This window comes from Pelophylax lessonae (assembly GCF_965119305.1).
Source record: "Pelophylax lessonae genome assembly, chromosome: 3".
NCBI classification, from domain to species: Eukaryota; Metazoa; Chordata; class Amphibia; order Anura; family Ranidae; genus Pelophylax; species Pelophylax lessonae.
Window position 1 is genome coordinate 554,982,308 of NC_138770.1, and position 22,660 is coordinate 555,004,967.

General features: G+C 40.7%; 1 protein-coding gene across 2 annotated transcripts in view; it reads right to left on the bottom strand.

The window, feature by feature from the left end:
* The window catches only part of MERTK (MER proto-oncogene, tyrosine kinase), a 171,426-nt gene that overhangs the window by 125,985 nt on the left and 22,781 nt on the right, over nucleotides 1-22,660 (bottom strand). For both annotated transcript variants that reach the window (XM_082251929.1, XM_082251928.1), the window contains exons 2-4: nucleotides 14,095-14,398; nucleotides 8,482-8,582; nucleotides 6,102-6,275 (exon numbers count right to left, since the gene is read on the bottom strand). In XM_082251929.1, the coding sequence (XP_082108055.1) occupies nucleotides 6,102-6,275; nucleotides 8,482-8,582; nucleotides 14,095-14,398 (579 nt within the window). The remainder of the gene's footprint in view (nucleotides 1-6,101; nucleotides 6,276-8,481; nucleotides 8,583-14,094; nucleotides 14,399-22,660) is intronic.

The window sequence follows — 22,660 nt, forward strand, 5'->3', positions numbered from 1 at the left end:
ATTGTGTTCACTGTACCCCCCAAAGATTGTGTTCACTGCACCCCACAAAGATTCTGTTCACTGTACCCCACAAAGATTGTGTTCACTGCACCCCAAAAAGATTGTGTTCACTGCACCCCAAAAAGGATGTTGTTCACTGCACCCCAAAAAGGATGTTGTTCACTCCACCCCAAAAAGATTGTGTTCACTGCACCCCACAAAGATTGTGTTCACTGCACCCCAAAAAGATTGTGTTCACTGCACCCCAAAAATGATTTTGTTCACTGCACCCCAAAAAGGATTTTGTTCACTGCACCCCAAAAAGGATGTTGTTCACTCCACCCCAAAAAGATTGTGTTCACTGCACCCCAAAAAGATTGTGTTCACTGCACCCCACAAAGGATTTTGTTCACTGCACCCCAAAAAGATTGTGTTCACTGCACCCCAAAAAGGATGTTGTTCACTGCACCCCAAAAAGGATTTTGTTCACTGCACCCCAAAAAGATTGTGTTCACTGCACCCCACAAAGGATTTTGTTCACTGCACCCCACAAAGATTGTGTTCACTGCACACCAAAAAGGATTGTGTTCACTGCACCCCAAAAAGATTTTGTTCACTGCACCCCAAAAAGATTGTGTTCACTGCAGCCCAAAAAGATTGTGTTCACTGCAGCCCAAAAAGATTGTGTTCACTGCAGCCCAAAAAGATTGTGTTCACTGCAGCCCAAAAAGATTGTGTTCACTGCAGCTCACACACAGAAAAATGGATGTGGATCACTGACACCTGCCTATCTCCAATCCCACACCACACAGCAATATCGATTGTAGTTTGTAGAACACAGTTTCCCTAAAATTCAGCAGACTCTGTCCCTAACAGGATTGAGAAGAGATCGTAGATCAGGATTGAGTGCAGACCCCACCCCCCACACAGCAATATCGATTGTAGTTTGTAGAAGACACTGACCCTATATAATTCAGCAGACTCTATCCCTAAAATGCCTACAACTCGCCCTGCCTAAACACTCCGACCTGTCCCTCAATTCTATCCGGACACAAATGGTTTTTTCCTGCCTATCTTTCCCTAATCAGCAGCCAGCACGTTGATGTGTGCTCTGTCCCTGAATCTAAGCAGCATAATGACGCCGCTGCGGCTGCCTCGAACTTATAAAGACTTGGTCACATGCTTCAGACGGCCAATCACAGCTACTGAGACATTTGCAGGCATGGCTGGGATGGCTTAAGGCACACCAGTTAAACGATTGTTGATTGGCTGTTGAAAGCCCGCCATGAAAAGAGCGCCAAAGCATGCAAAACCCGGAAATAAAACGACCGAACACGGATTTTTACCCGAACATACAGTAAAGTGTCCGTGTCCGTGTTCGGGTACAAAAAATCCAATTATTCGGTACGAACACGAATAATACAGTCCGTGTTCGCTCAACACTATTCAGTACAGCTATAAATTAACAAAGTTAGCACCCAAAAGCCATGTAGCACACTGTGACAGAGTAATGCAACAGCTAGTGCGCTGTGTGACTGAAAATCCTAATGCTAATCATCATAAGGCACTTTGAGGATTCTACAGTGTGGTATTTAAGACATTACAATATGCATATAGTCCCTACTCACTGTGTGCTGCCAGTGCCATGCTACCCGCCGCCATCGGGATTCGTTTTAAATCTCCCGCTCCCTGCGAGTCACCTCACATACCGTAGTCCCGTCGCCTGAGCAATAGAGTGCATGACAGTCAGATCACTCCGCCGCCAGAGAGCAGCTACGGTATCCAGAACTTCCTGAACATGCGACGCGGCGCCGATAATGTACATGCGCCCGAAACAGAAGAAAAAGTCCCTGCATCGCTCCAATCTCCTGGGCATCTCTCTTGAAGGTACCTTGAAAATATTATACTTGGCGTATAAGACGACCCCCGACTTTTGAGAAGATTTTCCAGGGGTAAAAAGTCGTCTTATACGCCGGAAGATACGGTATGTATTATTCTTTTTTGCCAACTCAGACCATCACATGGAAACGTTTGTTTGTCATTATTTGAACCATTGTTTATTAATAGAGTCAAACTCCAAAAATATGACAGTTTCTGCTCAATGTGTTTTACTGTTTTACGGTAAATGCAGAGCGGATTTCTAAGTAGCTTAAAGTCTGAGTTCTCGAAAATCATTTAATACAAACGGATTAGAATGTAACATGAAAAACAAAATCACATGAGGGGGAAATGTCTCCATTCACTTGGTAAAAGCCACATTTGAATGAGGTTTTCATGTTTTCATGTTTCTAAGGGCAGCTTCACATTGCCCAGCTGCGCTTTGGGCAAACCTCAGCAAACCCACGGTTTTTGTGGGGGTTAGCTGCAGTTTTTCTATAGACTTCTTTCTGAAACCGTTGCAAAACCATGTGACATAATTGAAGGGGCAGTGTGAAGCTGCCCTTAAAGTAAACCTTTCTAAGAGCAACAGGGGGTTGCTATTGCTGGATATAAGAAGGGTGTGGGAAGTCTTCTTGTGTGGTTCTGAAGAAAAGGAATTCCTTGAAACTCGTCAGCCTACGGGGTCTTCAATGACTGTTATATCCATACGTGTTGGTACATTGGATGGAATTTACTGAGATCTGTGATGCGCAATTTTCTGTTACCTTTGTGAGCACAAAACTGTGTTTTTATACACTAAATTATTTGTTTCGGGATAATGCACTAGGTCAGTGCGCCCTCTGTGTGTTTTGTATGGTTGCTATTGCTGACCCGCTTATAAATATGCTAGCTGCCTGGCTATTATGCTGACCCCCTGGCTTTAAACCTTTCTAATTTACAAACCTAGAACAGGTTTGCATTTCTTATTAATCAAAGCAAAGTCAGAAATCCTTGTCTGCTTTCTTGTGCTGGGTTAATAATTCAGAGTACTGAAGCACAAGGTTCATAATGACAGCAATGAAGGCAGCAATCATGGCAGTCTCTGTGTTTCTCTCAGGAAAGGTTATTTTCTGTAAGAAATATCTAAAACTAAAACTTTTTGGTAGTGAAATGTAGTTTAGAAGGGTAGAAGTTATTAGCTGATACCTGTCCAGGGGTCAGACTCTTTGATGCCTTACAAAGAGCTGGTATTGACACGTTCAGGTGTGTTGGATGTCCCCATTGCATGTTGAGGTTTCACTCATTAGCTATTACAGGGTCCTGTAATGCCCTATAGTGGTGTAGCAACCATAGGGTAGAATACCAGTGTGTAGCAGGGGATGCCACATCCAATACACCTGAAAATTTTGGATACCAGCAACAATCATAAGTCTGAAAGAGTGCAGATTAGAGTAGTATTAGTACTCTTCTGCTACTGTGTGATTTTTTTCAATGATGTAATACTACCAAACCAATTTGCCTCGTCTTGCAGTGGTGGGTGCGGTGAAACTGGCCTGAAATAGCCATCCAACGCAGTCCCTTTTAACTGACGCAAATGGACCATAAACCTTTTTCATACAATCTCAAATTATGACCATGTGTCATCTTCAAGGACCTTACAATAAACAGTTTATTACAATTACTATAGTTACCTTTTTATATGTGAGCAATATGATCATACACTTCTTAAGCGCCTCTTTTCAAGCGTAAGTAGTTGTTAATTTTAGCAGTGATTACTTATGGGAGAGAGCCTCCATCCCCATTATCAATTCTGTTACCCTTCATTGAGCTCTTTCTAGATCAGGGATATCCTTTCTGTGGATTTGTGGCCAAAACTGTTTAGGAGGCATCAAATTATGTTTTGTATAGGGGCAGAATTATTGATTTATCTCTGAATGTATGCCCTTTTTAATGCGTAGGAGTATTCTGTAAGTTTTTTAGCTGCAGCTTGGAATTATATGTTAGTGCTAAGTCTTTGTTCTATAAGGACCCCTAGATCTTTTCCCATTACTGTTTTCCCAGATTAACCTCTACTAATGCATATTTTGCATGTGTAATTTTAACATCCAAGTACATAACTTTACATTTCTCATTATTGATCCTCATCAGCAATAATTTTTTCAGTATTTCTGCAAGCAACACTAAGATGAGCTCTGTTATAATGTATAACGTTAATTATTAGCTGTAGAAGTGCAATTCTATTCATTTGTTACCTTCTGAAGTTATACTACACAACTTGTGGCTCTGCATCACCTCTCACCCAAATAAACACAACAGACTTCAAGAACCGTTAGTATATTTAGAGTTGTCTTAGGAAGAAGTGATTATAATTAAAGCCATCACTCACTAAGTCAAATAACTCATTAACTGCACAGCAGTGAGCTAGGCAGGTTTATGAGGTTCTGCCATGAGGTCTATACCATGGCATTCAAAGTTATTAGACAGGCAAAAGTGATTTCAAGAATGTGAATGTGGTTCAGCTTCGTCTCTGTTCTGGCCCTAAATATATTACATCTGTAAAGAATCAAAAGTATTTTATGAATACTTTGTCATAAACATTAAAACAAGTAGCTTGCCACACCAAAGACAAGCCAAACCCTACAGCTGTCTCGAATGCAAATGTTTATTATGGACAAATAAATAGAAATATTATGACTTTTTGGGGGGCAATACATTTGCATATAAGAAAACTTGTACTTTGCCAATGCATGGGCAAAAGAACAGGTCCACTTGATGGTGGCCCCAAAAGCAGCTCATACGCTTAAAATTTCCTTCACTCTCGCACAGCTACATTCAGCCAATGGGAGGATACATACCTGGTACATCTAGGTATAGGAAAGCAGGTCACTTGCTCACCAGAGCTGTCAAATGGGGGGGGGGGGGGCAGCCAGTTCAGGTCAGTGGTGGTGGTGACTGAAAGGTTTCTCTAATGCACCAGCTGTGATGTTTAGCCACCTCTGTTTCACTGTATGGACAATGAAAGCCCAAGAACCTTGCCTGTAACTACATTATCGTGAGGCCTCTATAGTGACAAGAACTGAAGACTTCCATCCAGGCCTATGGCCTGAGAAGTGGAACCAGAAAAGTGTTTTAACTTTGAAAACTTTCTACTGTGGAACTGGTGTGGTGCCACTAAAAAGCTGTGATACATACGAGGCCCTCTTTAGGTCCAGGAACTGGCTTACCAACCATTGACGCTTGGTATTCCTCCTTAGAAGAATGACCAGCAAAGTTTAGAGTCAATTATTTGCTTTGCCAATGAGTACATAAACCACAGCCATATATATATTCTCTGCTTCAGTCTGACCCATAAGATTCAGTTATTCCTAGCCCCATGTGGGTTAGGTGCAGCATTGTGCGGTGGGCAGTAAATACACAGAGTCCGTGTAAAGGCAACAGACCCAGCAGGGGGCACACCCTACAGGAGCCATTTACAACTGGGACAGAGGTTGGCCACGAGATGCAATCTGGAAGATGCCAACAGTATTTGCTACAAAGGAACTCTGGAACTTTCGCGGCCTCTGCTACTGTCCCTGACAGACGGGGTTCCTTTCCCTGCACTAGCTGTTGGCAAAAAGAATGCCATACCTGGGAGGTGGAGTCCTAAATAGACTCTGCCTGACCCAAGGTGGCCAGCCATAGTCACATGGGGCTCCAGCATTCAATCAGCTGCCTCCCTGTGACCAAGAAAATCATAGAGGAACCAATTTCCTCTCAACTTCCTCTACCCACCTGCATTGCTGCTGCGATCAAGCTCCCCTTGCATTGGAGAATACAGACTGCACCTGCCTACAATTGTGTCTCAAGTTGTCTTTTTTTAAGCACTGATATGTTGGAGCTAGCCTGTCAATTACAGCCAGCACATTCAAGACACCTTCTCATGGACAGCCATTCATCCCTGGTCCCTATTTCAAGGGCCAGGAGGGGTAGTTAAACATTGAAATTAGCTTTTAGCCATTGGGATTGCCTACATTTTCATGTCAGTAACAGCACTGTTTGGTCTGCTTAGGTTGCATGTTTTGAGGAAAGGAGAAGTGGTTTTGAACCAGCTGATGGTGCAGACTAAAGGATACCACTAATTGTGAACCCCCTTGTGGACAAGGTGCACATTCAGGTTACAAGGGGGAGGATAAGTACAGTTCTTTTTTTAATAATCCTAGTTAAAATTGGTTGCCTTTTTAGTTTTACCATAACTTAAATGTACCAGTGCAAAAATGACTTACCCAACACACTAAGAACCGCTGGCGACACTTCGGGAATATCGTTGATTTTGCTGCTGTTAAGGTACCAATAAATTTTGACAGGTTCAGGAGGCCCAACAGCCTCACAGGTAAGATTGAATGGAGTATTTCTAGAGACATTTAACCTCTCTGGCTGTCGAATAAAATGTGGAAGTCCTAAATGAAAGGCAATAAAAAAAATGTCAGGCATCTACTGCTAAAATATCAGTCCAGCTAAAGCTAATATTTTTAGTAAATGCAGGTGTAGTAAAATATGTAATTTTTTTACAAAATACAAATGTTTCCCAGTACTCAGCAGCATAATATTTAGACAGAATATGGGTGGATAAAGCACCTGGACCAGTTGGCATTCACCCACGCATCCTAAAAGAATTGAGCGCTGTAATTTCAAAGCCTTTGTTTCTAATTTTTAGGGACTCGTTAAGGACTGGAATAGTACCACTGGATTAGCATAGGGCCAATGTGGTGCCTATATTTAAAAAGGGATCAAAGTCTTTGCCAAGGAATTTTAGACCTGTTAGTTTAACTTCTATAGTCGGGAAGATACTGGAGAGTTTAATAAAAGACCACATAGATAAGTTCTTGCTGGAAAAAAATATTTTAAGCAACAGACAGCATGGATTCATGAAAGACAGAAGTTGTCAACAAACCTGATTTCTTTTTATGAGGAGGTAAGTAAAACCTTGGACAGAGGGATGGCTGTGGACATAGTATACTTGGATTTTGCAAAAGCGTTTGACACAGTTCCCCACTCACAGCTAATGTGTAAAGTAACGTCTACAGGCTTGGAAAGATCAGTTTGTAAATGGATAGAAAATTGGCTAAAAGATAGAATTCATAGAGTAGTGGTTAATTATTCTTACTCTGAATGGTCTAAGGATATCAGTGGTGTACCCCAAGGTTCAGTGATGGGGCCCTTACTTTTAAATATCTTTATAAATGATATAGGGTCTGGGATTAAAAGTACCATTTCAGTCTTTGCAGATGACACCAAGCTTTGCAGGGGAATAACTTCTTTACAGGATGTCTCCAATTTACAAGCTGACCTCAATGCACTGTTTCATTGGGCAACTATGTGGTAAATGTGGTTTATTGTTGATAAATGTAAAGTTATGCACTTGGGGGCTAAGAATATGCATGCATTATACATACTAGGTGGAGTAGAACTGGGGGAATCCATAGCGGAGAAGGATATGGGTGTTCTGGTAGATCATAAGCTTAATAATAGTATGCAATGCCAAGCTGCAGTTTCCAAAGCATGCAAAGTCCTTTCTTGTATTAACAGGCATGGACTCCAGAGAGAGAGATCTCATTTTACCCCTGTACAAATCATTAGTAAGACCTCATCTGGAATATGCAGTTCAGTTTTGGGCACCAGTTCTTAAAAAGGATATCGGGGAACTGGAGAAAGTGCAAAGAAGGGAATACCAAACTGATAAGAGGCATGGAGGAGCTCAGCTATGAGAAAAGATTAGAGGAACTGAATTTATTCTCTCTTGAGAAGAGGAGATTAAGGGGGGGATATGATCAATATGTATAAATACATAAGGGGTCCAAATAGTGAGTTGTTCACTTTAAGGTCAACACAGAGGACAAGGGGGCACTCTTTACGTCTAGAGGAAAACAGATTTAGTCTCCAAATACGGAAAGGTTTCTTCACCGTAAGAGTTGTGAAAATGTGAAATAGATTCCATCTAGAGGTGGTTCTGGCTAGCTCACTAGATTGCTTTAAAAAAAAGGCCTGGATTCTTTCCTGGGTGTACATAATATAAATGGGTATTAATATTTATAGGTAAAGTTGTTCCAGGGAATATCCGATCGCCTCTTGGGGGACCAGGAAGAAAATTTTTTCCCCTGCTGTAGCAAATTGGATCATGCTTTGCTGGGTTTTTTTTTCGCCTTCCTCTGGATCAACTGCGGGTATAGGATTGTGTATATGGGATTGTATGGTTGGGTTTTCATTACTGTTTTTATTTATTTATTTTTTATTGGTTGAGCCAGATGAACTTGTGTCTTTTTTCAACCTGACTAACTAAGTAACTAATGAAACATCAGAAGTGAGAACATGAGCATGTGAAGTGAGATTACAAGGCTTAGATGTAGACAGTTTACAAAATCATTCAGGAAGGTCTTACCACTGTATGCAGCCAACTGATCATTCGCCCCATCTCTAAATTGAATTGAAATATCTCTTTTAGGTCTACTGTTCATTAATATTTTATCAGAGCCTCTCATGTTGCAGGTATGGCCTGAACTCGATCTTACTGGCTGGTTCCCATCACATTTTTACTGAATCATTACAAGACTGCCATAAATAATTTTTTACATGAAAACGTGGAGATTCAGAGACATATGGCCTTACCTTCCACTTGAATGTAGATAGGGTCTGAAATTATTTCTTCATCGTCAATTCTTAATTTGCAGTTATATGTACCATTATCAGAACGCAGCACACCTGTAATGCTTCAAGTAAGAATATATAAAATGTATTACAAGCTAACAGAGATGTATAGTAACGAAGTAGAACTACTTAAGTACTGTACTTAAGTACCGAAATGCGGTATCTGTACTTTCCTAGAGTAGAATTTTTTTCTCCTACTTCTACTTTTACTTCACTACATTTTTTCTATGATTTCGATACTTCTACTCAAGTATTTTTTTTTTGTGCTGCATAGTTACTCGTTACTTTTAAAAAAATTACCACTGCCAGAACAGTAGATGGCAGGTTGCATAAAGCTCAAAAAAATGTGTATAGTGTCATTTGTAAATCAGCGCATACGAAAATAAAGGCTGTGTATAATAAAAGCTGCTATACCAAATCTTTCCAATAAAAAGAAAATATGAAACAAACAAATAAATGGTGCTACAGCGCTTAAAGTGCATCAAGAAACTACTAACAAACACAGGTTAATCATTTGAAATAATAAAAAACAATATGATGTTCAAACGTTTGACTTCTTTCTTTAATAACTACATAACACAGTACTTGTACTTCTACTTTCAGCACTTGAGTAGAATTTTTTTTTCAAAACTACTGGTACTTTTTACTTTTAGTACTTAAGTAGCAAATTTTTTTAAAAAACTACTTGCAATACTTAAGTAAAAAAAATGTTGAATACTTTAGTACTTCTACTTAAGTAACTTTTTCTGCGAGCACTTCCACTTCTACTCAAGTCACTTTTTGATCGAGCACTTGTACTTTTACTCAAGTAAAACTTTCGAGTACTTTATACAAGTCTGCAAGCTAATTAAGAAGCCTTATGTATTTACATTTATTTTAAATGAAGTTTATTCTTTTAGGTAATCAATTCAGTGCAGTTCTTAAACATTTATATTCATTTAGGCATTCTAAAATATAAAATGTATAGCTCCAGATCATTGTGTAACATTAAACAAGAATTGAATGTTTGTGAATTATACATTTATACATGTAACTTCAACCACCAACTACCTTGTCTATGTGTTTTAGGGGTCAGTTTCCCCAACAAATTTTAATATGAATTGTAATAAAACATTTTGATTTAAAATATATGATTTTTTTATATATTTTTTTTTTGGGGGGGGGGGGGGGGGCTCAGCACCATTAAAATCCCACCCATTCTCCTTTTTGTTGTTCTCCACCACCAATTACAGCTATCAGAAGCAAACATTTTAAGAGTTATAATTTCTGTCACAGTTTTATTTCTGCCTGTAAGGGCCAGTTCACACCACAATTTCTGTGTTCCAGATGCGTTTGGCATGCATATTTTTCATGTTTTTTGATGCGTTCCGGTGCGTTTTTGAAGTGTTTTTGTTGTGTTCCAGTACTTTTATTTCCCACTCTTTTTTCCCTTCATCTCAATTGAGGAAAGGTGCATTCTGGTTCTTTTTTATGTGTTTTGCTGCATTCCAGATGCGTTACATACAGAAAAAATGCAGCATGTTCCAGACATGGGAGTAAGTCACACATGTGCAAGTCACAAGCAAGTCTCAAGTCTTAACCTTCAAGTCTCAAGCAAGTCCCAAGGTACTGTGGCGAAAAGCAAGCAAGTCAAGTCGAGTCCCTGCTAGAAGTCAAGCAAGTCAAGTCAAGACATTTATTTTGGTCAAGTCACAAATCAAGTCAAAATACTGATCTACCCCAATTTTCACCTTTAAATCAGTTAAAAGTCAGTGGTCAGGAAAAGTTTTGTTTTATTTTCAACATTAACAAAACTGCTTAGTGCTTTTTTCTTGGCATATTAAAGAAACACTTTGAATGCCCAAACAGCTCAAAATCCTTCGTCCGGTCATGTTTCAACACCACAGTCTCTAAAAACATGTTAAGTATTTCCTTTGTTAAACAGCCAGTGTCCTAAAAATCAGAACACACTGAGGTGTTTTAAGTGACTGTGGTGTCAGAAACATAACAGGCACATTCATTTTGCTTTAACACATCTTGAGAAAATGCAAATATTGAATAACTTAGAAAAGTTAAGTCATTTCGAGTCATATGTCTCAAGTCATGAATACCAAGTCAAAGTCAAGTCGAGTCTTTCATTAATTTTAGTCAAGCAAGTCTCAAGTCCTCAAACTGGTGACTTAAGTCTTACTCAAGTCAAGTCATGTAACTCAAGTCCCCCACCTCTGGCATGTTCTACCTTTGTTGACTGCACTGGAATGCACTGTACTGGTGTAAACTAGGGCCATTGGAATCCATGTGTAAGCACTGTCCATGCATTTTCGATACAGAAAAAAAATACACTGGACTGCATCTGGTGTGGACCAGCCCTCACTCTATTGGGGAGATTTTCCCTCACTTCCTGTCCTTTGATGTCCATACAAAAAATGGAGGGAGTTGTTGTCACATGACCAGAATGGCATAGATGAAAAAAAACGCAACCAAAATTTCTAACATGTCCCTTTTCTATTGAAGATGTGTTTTTGTCTACATACCTGTTCCAGAGTTTAGTATATATGGGCACTTTTGCAAATGTAGGTGTACAACCATGTGAATGTACAGCAATGAACTGTTATTACAGCAGGTATATGTCCTGGTATCTTAAATTAAACCTATAAAACCTATAAAAAATAACCCAACAGTGGCGGCCGGTGTGTTGGGGGCGCAGGGGCGCCGCCCCCCCATCCATGCGTCCGGCCCCCTAATCTACATGCAGGGGCGCCGGACGCATGGAGCTCAATGGGGCTTTTTTTTTCCATCACCCGATTAGAGCCAGAGGCTCTAATCAGGTGCTGTAAAGGGTGATCCGGGGCACAGAGCAGTGCGCCCCGACCCCACCCATTGTGTGACAATAGCGAATGAAAATTCGCTATTGTCACACGGATCCTCCTCCTGACCAATCAGGAAGCTCTTCCGACACGCGCTAACTGATTGGCCGAAAGGCAAACCCCAAGAGAAGCTGCCACGCCAGGGAACTGAAGAAGCCGCGAGCCGCAGCTGGACACCAAGATCTCACCCAGAGGCTGGCCGCTGTCATCATCCATGTCGGTAAGAAGAGCAGGGCGAGGCAGGAGACAGAAACAGATGTGAGGTAAGTGCACTGGTCTCGTGCGGGGGGGGGGGGGACACGCTTATGCTGGTCACTCTGCATTGAGAGGGGGCATGCTGGCATCTCTGCATTGAAAGGGGGCATGATGGCATCTCTGCATTGAAAGGAGGCATGATGGCATCTCTGCATTGAAAGGGGGCATGCTGGCATCTCTGTATTGAAAGGGGGCATGATGGCATCTCTGCATTAAAAGGGGGCATGATGGCATATCTGCATTGAAAGGGGCATGATGGTATCTCTGCATTGAAAGGGGACATGCTGGCATCTCTGCGTTGAAAGGGGGCATGATGGCATCTCTGCATTGAAAGGGGGCATGCTGGCATCTCTGCACTGAAAGGGGGCATGATGACATCTCTGCATTGAAAGGGGGCATGATGGCATCTCTGCGCTGAAAGGGGGCATGCTGGCATCTCTGCATTGAAAGGGGGCATGCTGGCATCTCTGCATTGAAAGGGGGCATGCTGACATCTCTGCATTGAAAGGGGGCATGCTGGCATCTCTGCTTTGAAAGGGGGCATGCTGGCATCTCTGCTTTGAAAGGGGGCACGCTGGTCTCTGTGCATTGAAAGGGGGCACGCTGGTCTCTGTGCATTGAAAGGGGGCACGCTGGTCTCTGTGCATTGAAAGGGGGTATGCTATACCTTAATTACTGAAGGCCCCTTTCACACTTTTGTGACCTCAAAGTAACGCAATTTTTTACAGCGTTTTTTGCCGCAAAGCAATGCCAATTAAATTTTTCTGTTTGCGCCCCCCAAAAATTTTGAGCGCCAGCCGCCACTGTAAACCAAACTAAAGAACAGTGCTGCTCCTCCCACTGTATAGTATAGTATAGTATAGGAGGTACCCTCTCCCTTTTCTGGGTGTGAGGCACATGTAATGGTCACCCCAACCCTCTCAGAATGCAGTGGATGGTACTTAGCTGCCAATTGCCAGGCCTGAGTGCTGTCACATGGTGACTGGATGACTTAGCAAGTCAGTGAATATTTTGCAGGGGATGCAAAAGGGAATCATAAATAGTAAATACAGTGAATAAATGTACCAGAGGGTTCTACAGAACAAGGAAATTAGCTTGAGGCTTTATTTTACTCTAAGTCCTTCCTCAAAGTTAATCCCCGGGAGAGGCAAAACCGCAGTCGGCCTATGTAAACAAGGCAGATCGCCATTCTGCAGGGGGACAGGATAGAGATCTTGTGTTCCTTCTAAGCAGGAACCTGGATCTCTATCTTCCCCCAATCAGTGCAACCCCCTCCCCCCACATTTAGTAAGTACCCCCTAGAAACACATTTAACCCTTTGATCACCCCTGGTGTTAACCCCTTCCCTGCCAGTGTAATTAGTGCAGTGACAGTGCATTTTTGTTTTAGCACTGATCACTGTATTAGTGTCACTGGTCCCCAAAAAGTGTCAAAAGTTTCAGTTAGATGTCCGATTTGTTAACTGCAATGTCGCTGCCCCACTAAAAATCGCTGATCACCACCATTACTAGTAAAAATAAATAAATAAATAAAACTTCCATAAAAGTATTGCATCATTTGACGCAATAACTTTTGTGTAAACTAATCAATATACACTTTTGGATTATTATTATTATTGGATATTTTTTAACTGTCAAAGTAGAAAATGTCAATTTTTCGCAAATTTTTGCTCTTTTTTTATTAATATCGCAAAAAATAAAAAGTGCAGAGGTGATCAAATACCACCAAAAGAAAGCTCTAGTTGTGGGAAAAAAAAGGACGTCAATTTTGTTTGGGTACAGCATTGCATGACCGTGTAATTGTCAGTTAAAGTCATACAGTGCCAAGTTGAAAAAAGTGGCCTGGTCATTAAGCAGGAAAATCCTCCAGTCTTAAAGTGGTTAAACAGCCAGTGTCCTAAAAATCAGAACACACTGAGGTGTTTTAAGTGACTGTGGTGTCAGAAACATAACAGGCACATTCATTTTGCTTTAACACATCTTGAGAAAATGCAAATTTTTAATAACTTAAAAAAGTAAAGTCATTTCGAGTCATATGTCTCAAGTCAAAGTCAAGTCTGAAGTCATGAATACCAAGTCAAAGTCAAGTCGAGTCTTTTATTAATTTTAGTCAAGCAAGTCTCAAGTCCTCAAACTGGTGACTTAAGTCTGACTTAAGTCAAGTCATGTGACTCAAGTCCCCCACCTCTGATTGTCAGTTAAAGTAACGCAGTGCTGTATCGCAAAAAAAGGCCCGGTCATTAGGGGGTAAAACCTTCCGGTCCAGAAGTGGTTAAATAAACCTCGTCAGAAGTCTCAATACTACTTGCCCCAATCAAGCACTACGATAAATCCTCTGTATCCATCAAACATGGTCCCATCTAGTTTCTCTGCCCATACCAAATTTTAAGTTACATTTCTACTTGAAAATAACCCAACACTTCACTCATTACATCCTCATTTTCAACTGATAAATACAAGTGCCTAACACTCACCTGTATGAAGATACCATAGAAGTCACCGCTGTATCTTGGATTTCCAAAGACTGCACAGAGATTCGATCAGATTGGTGAATTGAATTCCCATCTTTCCACCACGTTATTTGCTCCCCGCTTTTCAGATTTGGAACAACAATGGTGCAGTTGATCTTGACATCTTTGTGTTCTGAGAGAATAATATTTGGAACTGTGGGGTTAAATCTAATTCTTGGATCTGAACTTGTCCCTTCCTTTTCTTTGAATTCTGATGATAAAGAGCTTGGTGTTTGCAGGCCCTGAATTTCTCCCAGAATTTGAGTATCTGCAGAAAGTAAATGCAATTTGTCTGTTAGTCCTAATAAATAATCATGCTTAAAAACGATATGTATCATTTTTTGGGGGGTGGAGAATAGGGTAAACAATAATCTACATATGACAATAATAAATCTGGGATAACTTGACCAATTATGTTTACAGATACATATGCACAGGGCTTTTTTTCTGGAACTTGGTGAAACTCAGTTCCACCACCTTTGGCTCAGGCCCTCTGCTCCCTGCTCATCACTATCACTTGTAAACACAGAGGTCTGGCTTCCTGTGTTCTCCAAGTGCAGTATGGGGAAAAAGGAGATGCCGGTGCCTGGGGTGCAGTGTGAATGCTGACAGCCCCACTGGATAATCTCCCTGCAAGTGAGAGAGGAAAAGCCATCTACAGTGTGAGGGGAGGTACTAGAGAAGAAGAGGGGTAAAAGTGAGACGTGGATGGGGGATGCCAAGCTAAGCAGCTGTGGAAGAAAGCTGAACTCTGCACTCTGTGTGCAGCACACCCCTGAACTCTGCACTGTATATGTAGTACGCTCCTTAACTCTGCACGTAGAAAACCCCTGAACTCTGCACTGTATATGTAGTACACTCCTGAACTCTGCACGCAGCACACCCCTGAACTCTGCACTGTATATGTAGTACACTCCTGAACTCAGCACGTAGCACACCCCTGAACTCTGCACTGTATATGTAGTACACTCCTTAACTCTGCACGTAGCACACCCCTGAACCCTGCACTGTATATGTAGTACACTCCTGAACTCTGCACGCAGCACACCCCTGAACCCTGCACTGTATATGTAGTACACTCCTGAACTCTGCACGTAGCACACCCCGGAACCCTGCACTGTATATGTAATACACTCCTGAACTCTGCACGTAGCACTCCCCTGAACTCTGCACTCTGTGTGTAACCCTAGTGAACTCTGCACTCTATACATAATGCACTCCTGGTACTTGATGCGCCTTTAAGACCCTCTTCTTGTTAGTGAAATTTTGACCAGCTTGGGGAGGAGGTTTTGGGGGAGGGTTGTGGTCGAGTTCCTGCACCTTTTTTCTGAGAAAAAAAAGCCCTGCATATGCATATGTATGAGCAGCATCTAACTATAGGAATGCTTGACCCTCATGAGATGTTTTGAAATGGCTATTTATCATGGCATCACATTAAGAAAAGAAAATTAACTTTATGGAAGCCCAGGAGCCCCAGTAGCAGAGCTTAGGCTTTCCTTTGCTCATACAGGCTTTAGGTCCAAGGCAGCATAGGTAATACTATTGATTTGACACAGACAGTAACACAGTTGAGATGGAGTTAATATTGTGCCAGGAGATATAATTATACACCAAATGTAATTACAGCCATTTTCTGAGGGATGGGGAAGGATAATAAACCCTTTTCATTGTTTTGACTTTTATCTGTCTTTCTATTACAGATTCTTTCTCATTGTTGATGGTTTCATCAGGCAGAAAGTGAGGGAAAATTTGCAACAGGGGACACATGCAGCAATAAAAAAAAGTTGAGGAGGAATCATCTAGGGAAAACTAAATGTGGTGGTTTTCCAAATAGTACACATTTTAGTATATGCAATCCAGAGATTTCTCGCTGCTGGCCAATATCGATAGTAAATATGCCTATACTATATATAGCCACTATAATGCACTTGGAAAGTCTATACGCAATGACTGGTGACATCTTTGCGAGTTTGTTCTTCTAATCTAGGTCTTAAAACATATTATCAAGCAATAGTCCTTTGGAGCAATATATAGAAACCTTCATGTAATTATTAACATTATAAAACAATTCTTGATAAAATTTCACATCCTTTCCTACCACGGTCATAAAAAATGAAACACACAGTAGAACCAATTGGGCTAAGAGGTACTATAAAGAAGGAAAAATCACATATGTGACTACAACTGAACATACTGATCCACACCGTAGTGTGAAAAAAAAGAAAGATTAGCAAAGGAAAAGGTGCTCAATAAAATCCACTTTTTTTTAAACATATAATAAAATCACTTAAAAATAATCAGACAACCCCAGAACTCCAAACACCTCTGTACTAAGTACAGAGACAGTATAATCATACAGGGTATAGTGAGAAGAGATTAAAGGAATAAAAAAGCCTTCTTAGAACAGAAGATGTAAATTCCTTCTCTTCTAAGCAGGCTTTACTATGCTACGCATTGATTTGATTAGGGGCTTTTTATTTCTTTAACTCCTTCTCACCATGATCTGTATGGCTATACTGTTTTGGTGGGTCTCAAGTCCTAGTCCATAGAAGCCATGGTTTCCATACGCTGCACTGATGGTGGCCAAAAACCCACAAACACCTACATGCAGTTTGAAATAAATGGCTCTATAAAAGTAGGCTATATTTGCACTATACATCAATGGTGCTGAATGCGCATCTGGCTGATGGTATGAAGAGAAATGATTTGCATGGCTCTGCCCACCATCTTGAAATGAGAAATAATCCTCTTATTTTTAAGATATGTAATGGAATGAGCCATGTGAATACCTTATTTTCTAAGGTTTTACTGGACTATGTACTATTATAATCCTTTATTAGGGTGCACCCCTGGATAGGACTGTACTAAACCTATAAATTAAGAGACATGTATATTGGAGTCCCAAACACAGCCACAACTTTGAGAATTATATAGATAAGCAATTTAGCCTAGACGTGCTGATAGGCTGCAGTCTAAAGCCCCATACACACGCACAGATTGTTGGCCAACTGATCGGCCAACTTTTGTCCAGTGTTGTTTGTTGGTTGAAATGTGCTCTAGACTTGCACTGGACTTTTGTTGGCCAACAAAAACCAACTTCAGAAGTGATGTCATGTTCTGGTTGACTTTCAGTGTGTTTTTTCTTCTCTGAGAATGCCCAGTCTTGCTCATCTGATTTTTGTCTGCCGAAATCTGTACTGACTGACGAACAATCAGCCGTTCTTTGTTGGCCAACAAAAATTTTATAGCATGCACGCCAGATTTTTTTCGGCCGAAAATTCGCAGTTGGTTGTCGGAAGCATCATACTAACTAGCCTACAATTGGCAGATCGGACGTTGGCCAACAATTTATGGCCAACAATCTGTGCGTGTGTACGGGGCTTTAGTCTAAATGTTAATTCATAAATGTGGTAGCCAGCCTAAAGATCAATACATGGAGGTGTCTACATCCACATGACATTACATCCCAATCACGGAGTGTTCATCACTTTAGTAGTCATCTCATCACAAAGTCGATGTCACCATCACAAGTATAAGACATCATCAAACCTTAAATATCAAGTTGTTTACATATGGTTCCATGCAAGCATAATCATATTCAAAATGAGCTATAAGAGGCAATCATATTGAACACTATCATTGTTGGCAATAAATAACCTTCAGTGTCTGTAATAAACAAACCTGCACAAGTGCCCTTAGTAACAAGTACAACATTAAGCAAATATACTGTTATCATCAAGTAGGTCCTTGTGCTGCTGTAACTTAGTTTTATCATAATCAGATGCCCACCCATGAACTGTAACATCAGTTTTATGTATCCAACCAATGTGGTAAGCTCCATTTGGGTATAGCAATGTATAGATAGGTGGCTCTGGGAAAGTACATCTTAATTTATTGGAGCTGTGCCTCCAAACATATTGAGAAGGTCCTAGACATGTTGCTGAGGTTGAGGATACAAAACCTTGACTATAGTCTGCAGTAAAAACCTAAGCACTAGGGAGAAATCTCTCCACAGTGAAGGAAAATCACTTAAGAAACATCAGAACAACTGTCCTAACTGGAATATTTCCCCTCTGTTACTGTACTGATGACACTAAAATTCTAGATTTCCCCTAACTTTTAGTCCCAGTGACAATGGATTGTCAGGACAAATAGAGACAGTATCCCTAGCTGGGCCACAGACAGCAATAAAAGCCTCCGGAGGTTCTTACACCTCCCCACCTTATCCAAAACTGAAAACACTTTATGCTAAAGAGTTTTGGTGGAAAGCCAAACAAAATAGGAACGGTCTTTCTGCAGTTGGCAGTTTTCCCAGGTGAAATGTTTTATTATGTACCGCTCACGTCTTTCCAACAATCTAACGCACAATAGAACATTTATTATCCATTGTTGTTAGTTAATATATATAACTAAAATTAGAAAGAGGTCAACTGTTTGGTGGATGAGACCAAACCTCATTTGGCAGTAGGTGCATATTATTTATATTTACAACCTATTACGTAATACTTTACAAGGTATATTTGCTTGCCCACTCAACCCCTTCTGTGGGGCAGAGGGTTGCCTTTGTCAACAGTCAAAAGCATACAAGCCATACTACTCAAACCCAAGAAAAACAAGTCTGGAATTGTTGAAAGGTTACACAGGCTACTGCTTGAGGTGCAAAAATTGCATTAGAAGCAGACTACCCCTTCCTTTATAATACTTTCCCGTGGCGTTTCAAGGCAGTAAAATCATATCTAATCAGTATTTTATTATAGATCATTTATTCATTTTACATTAAGTTGTACAATAATTTGGCTGAACGGTGTTGCTAAATCCAGGCTAAGTGGTCAGTTAAGCTTTACCCATATTTTATATCAACCTATTAATATTAAAGCTGAGTTCCTGTTTTCCAGTCACTTAAGGAACCCTATCAGGCACAGGTCATGTCAAAAGGAAAACGCAACTTATTTTGGAGCAAAGTTCTGTTTGTATGCTTCCTTAAAAATACAGGCGCTCACAATTCATTCTTCTGAGTAATGACATAGGAGAATAGCATTTGTATTACACTTTCAGTATTCAAACAGCATATGCAGAAAACTGAAACAGTGTAAAACTACACAATATTGTCAAAAGTATTGGGACGCCTGCCTTTACACATACATGAACTTTAATGGCATCCCAGTTTTAGTCCGTAGGGTTCAATATTGAGTTGGCCCACCCTTTGCAGATATAACAGCTTCAACTCTTCTGGGAAGGCTGTCCACAAGGTTTAGGAGTGTGTCTATGGGAATGTTTGACCATTCGTCCAGAAGCACATTTGTAGTTCGTGTGCATGTAAAGGCAGGCGCCCCAATACTTTTGGTAATATAGGGTATTTTGGTACAGCTAATTCTCCTCTTTGAGTCATGCTGCAGAAATACACAATATACAATATAAATGTAAACTTATTGTAAAGGCCAAAAAGACACACTACCTCCCAAACATAAGTGGGCTTTGTTTGCCCATTGTACTGTACATATGGAATCACATAATGAGCAACAAGAATTTTAATTTTGTACATAGATAGGCTTCACCACAGGTGTCATGCTTGCTATTATATGATAGCATGATTGCCATTACAACTTTGTTGGTAAAAGTTTATCAACATTTTAATTGGACCTGCCAGAGCTCTTGCCAATGCAAGTACAGTGAGGGAAAAAAGCATTTGATCCCCTGTTAATTCTGTACGCTTGCCAACTGACGAAGAAATGATCAGTCTATCATTTTAATGGTAGGTTTATTTTAACAGTGAGAGACAGAATAGCAACAAAAAATCCAGAAAAACGCATTTCAAAAAAGTTATAATTGCTTTGCATTTTAATGAGTGAAATAAGTATTTGATCCCTTATCAATGAGCAAGATTTCTGGCTCCCAGGGGTCTTTTATACAGGAAACCAGCTGATATTAGCAGCACTCCCTTGGTCTCCTAATCTCAGCTTGTTACTTGTATAAAAGACACCTGTCCACAGAAGCAATGAATCAATCAGATTCCAATCTCTCCACCATAGCCAAGACCAAAGAGCTGTCCAAGAATGTCAGGGACAAGATTGTAGACCTACACAAGGCTTGAAAGGGCTACAAGACCAGCTCCAGGCAGCTTGGTGAAAGGGTGACAACAGCTGGTGCGATTATTCGCCAATGGTAGAAATACAAAATAATTGTCAATCTCCCTCGGTCTGGGGCTCCATGCAAGATCTTACCTTGTGGAGTTTCAATGATTATTAGAACGGTGAGGAATCAGCCTAGAACTACACAGGAGAATCTTGTCAATGATCTCAAGGCAGCTGGGACCATAGTCACCAAGAAAACAATTAGGAACACACTATGTCGTGAAGGACTAAAATCCTGCAGTGCCCCCAAGGCCCCCCTGCTTAAGAAAGCACATGTACAGGCCTGTCTGAAGTTTGCTAATGAACATCCTAATGACTCAGAGAAGAACTGGGTGAAAGTGTTGTAGTCAGATGAGACCAAAATCGAGCTCTTTACCATTAACTCAACTCTCAGTGTTTGGAGGAGGAAGAATACTGCCTATGACCCCAAGAACACTATCCCCACTGTCAAACATGGAGGTGGAATATTATGCTTTGGGGATGTTTTTCTGCTAAGGGGACAGGACAACTTCACAGCATCAAAGGAACGATGGACGGGGCCATGTACCATCAAATCTTGGGTGAGAACCTCCTTCCCTCAGCCAGGGCATTGGAAATGGGTAGTGGATAGATTGTCCAGCATGACAATGACCCAAAACACACGGCCAAGGCAACAAAGGAGTGGCTCAAGAACAAGCACATTAAGGTCCTGGGGTGGTCTAGCCCGTTTCCAGACCCTATTCCTTCAGAAAATATGTGGAGAGGCTGAAGGTTCGAGTTACCAGCCTCAAAACCTTTATGACTTTGAGAGGATCTGCAAAGAGGAGTGGGACAAAATCCCTACGGAGATGTGTGCAAACCTGGTGGCCAACTACAAGAAACGTCAGACCTCTGTGATTGCCAACAAGAGTTTTGCCACCAAGTACTGAGTCATGTTTTGCAAAGGGGTCAAATATTTATTTCACTCATTAAAATGCAAATCAATTCATAACTTTTTTGAAATGTGTTTTTCTGGATATTTTTGTTGTTGTTTTGTCTCTCACTGTTAAAATAAACCTATTATTAAAATTATAGACTGATCATTTCTTTGTCAGTGGGCAAACATACAAAATCAGCAGGAGATCAAAAACTTTTTTCCCTTTACTGTATTTACATTATGACCATCTCATCTCTCCATGTGTTCGCCTCCAACTATGCAAATTTAGCGCTCCCCCTTGTTGCACTGTTGCCATCGCTGCCATTTTTTCCCCAGCATGGAGTCAGCCATAGATGATGTATAGGAGTTACGTATTCTTACTTACTTGTAACTTTAGTTACGTTTTAACCACTTGTTGACCAGCCACCACCTATATACGGCGGCAGGTCGGCAGAATCCCGCAAATCGCTGTACCTCCGATTTGCGGGAACTGGAGCAATCCTGGCAGGGCGCACTCTCACTCACCAACGAGGAAGCCGATCCACAGGGCCAGCGACCGCGATTTCTGCCGGGCACCCGTGATCGCTCCCCGTGAAGAGAGAACGGCGGTCTCCCCGTGAAGAGAGAACTTCAGTTGTAAACACAGCAGGTCGCTGTTCTCTCAGCTATCAACACAGAGCTCCTTGTGTTTCTCCTATTTAGGATCACAGGTCTCTGTGTTGATTTCACAAGCCCAACCCCCTCACAGTTAGAAAACACCCCTTAGGCTCACATTTAACCCTTTGATCGCCTCTGAGTTAACCACTTCCTTGCCAGTATGATTATTACAGTAATTATATATTTTTAGCACTGATTACTGTAGTAATGTCACCGGTCCCCCCAAAAAAGTGTCAAAAATGTCAGGGGTCCGATCTGTCAGCCACAATTACTAGTAAAAAAAAAAAATATGACATAAATCTTTCCCCTAGTTTGTAAACGCAATAACTTTTGCGCAAACCAATCAAAATACACTTATTGGGATTTTTTTTTACCAAAAATATGTAGAATACAAATTGGCCGAAAATGATGAAAAAATTAGATTTTTAGTTTTTTTTTTTTTTGCTAAATGTTATATAGCAGAAAGTGAGAAATATATATATATATTTTTCCCCAGAATTGTAGCTCTTTTTTTGTTTATAGCGCAAAAATAAAAATCACACCGGTGATCAAATACCACCAAAAGAAAGCTCTATTTGTGGGAAAAATAGGACATCAATTTATTTTGGTACAGCATTGCACAAATGCACAATTGTCCGTTAAATTAATGCAGTGTCGAATTGCAAAAAATGGCCTGGTCATTAGGGGGGAAAATCTTCCAGTCCAGAAGTGGTTAATGCATGACTTAATAGACTAAAAAAAAGGGTGGTTATTAGTGTCAGGTGTCACCAAGATACTGAACTTTTTGAAATCGGTATTTTTGAAGTTTTTCAAGAAATAGACCAGAACACAGATATACAGTTCATCT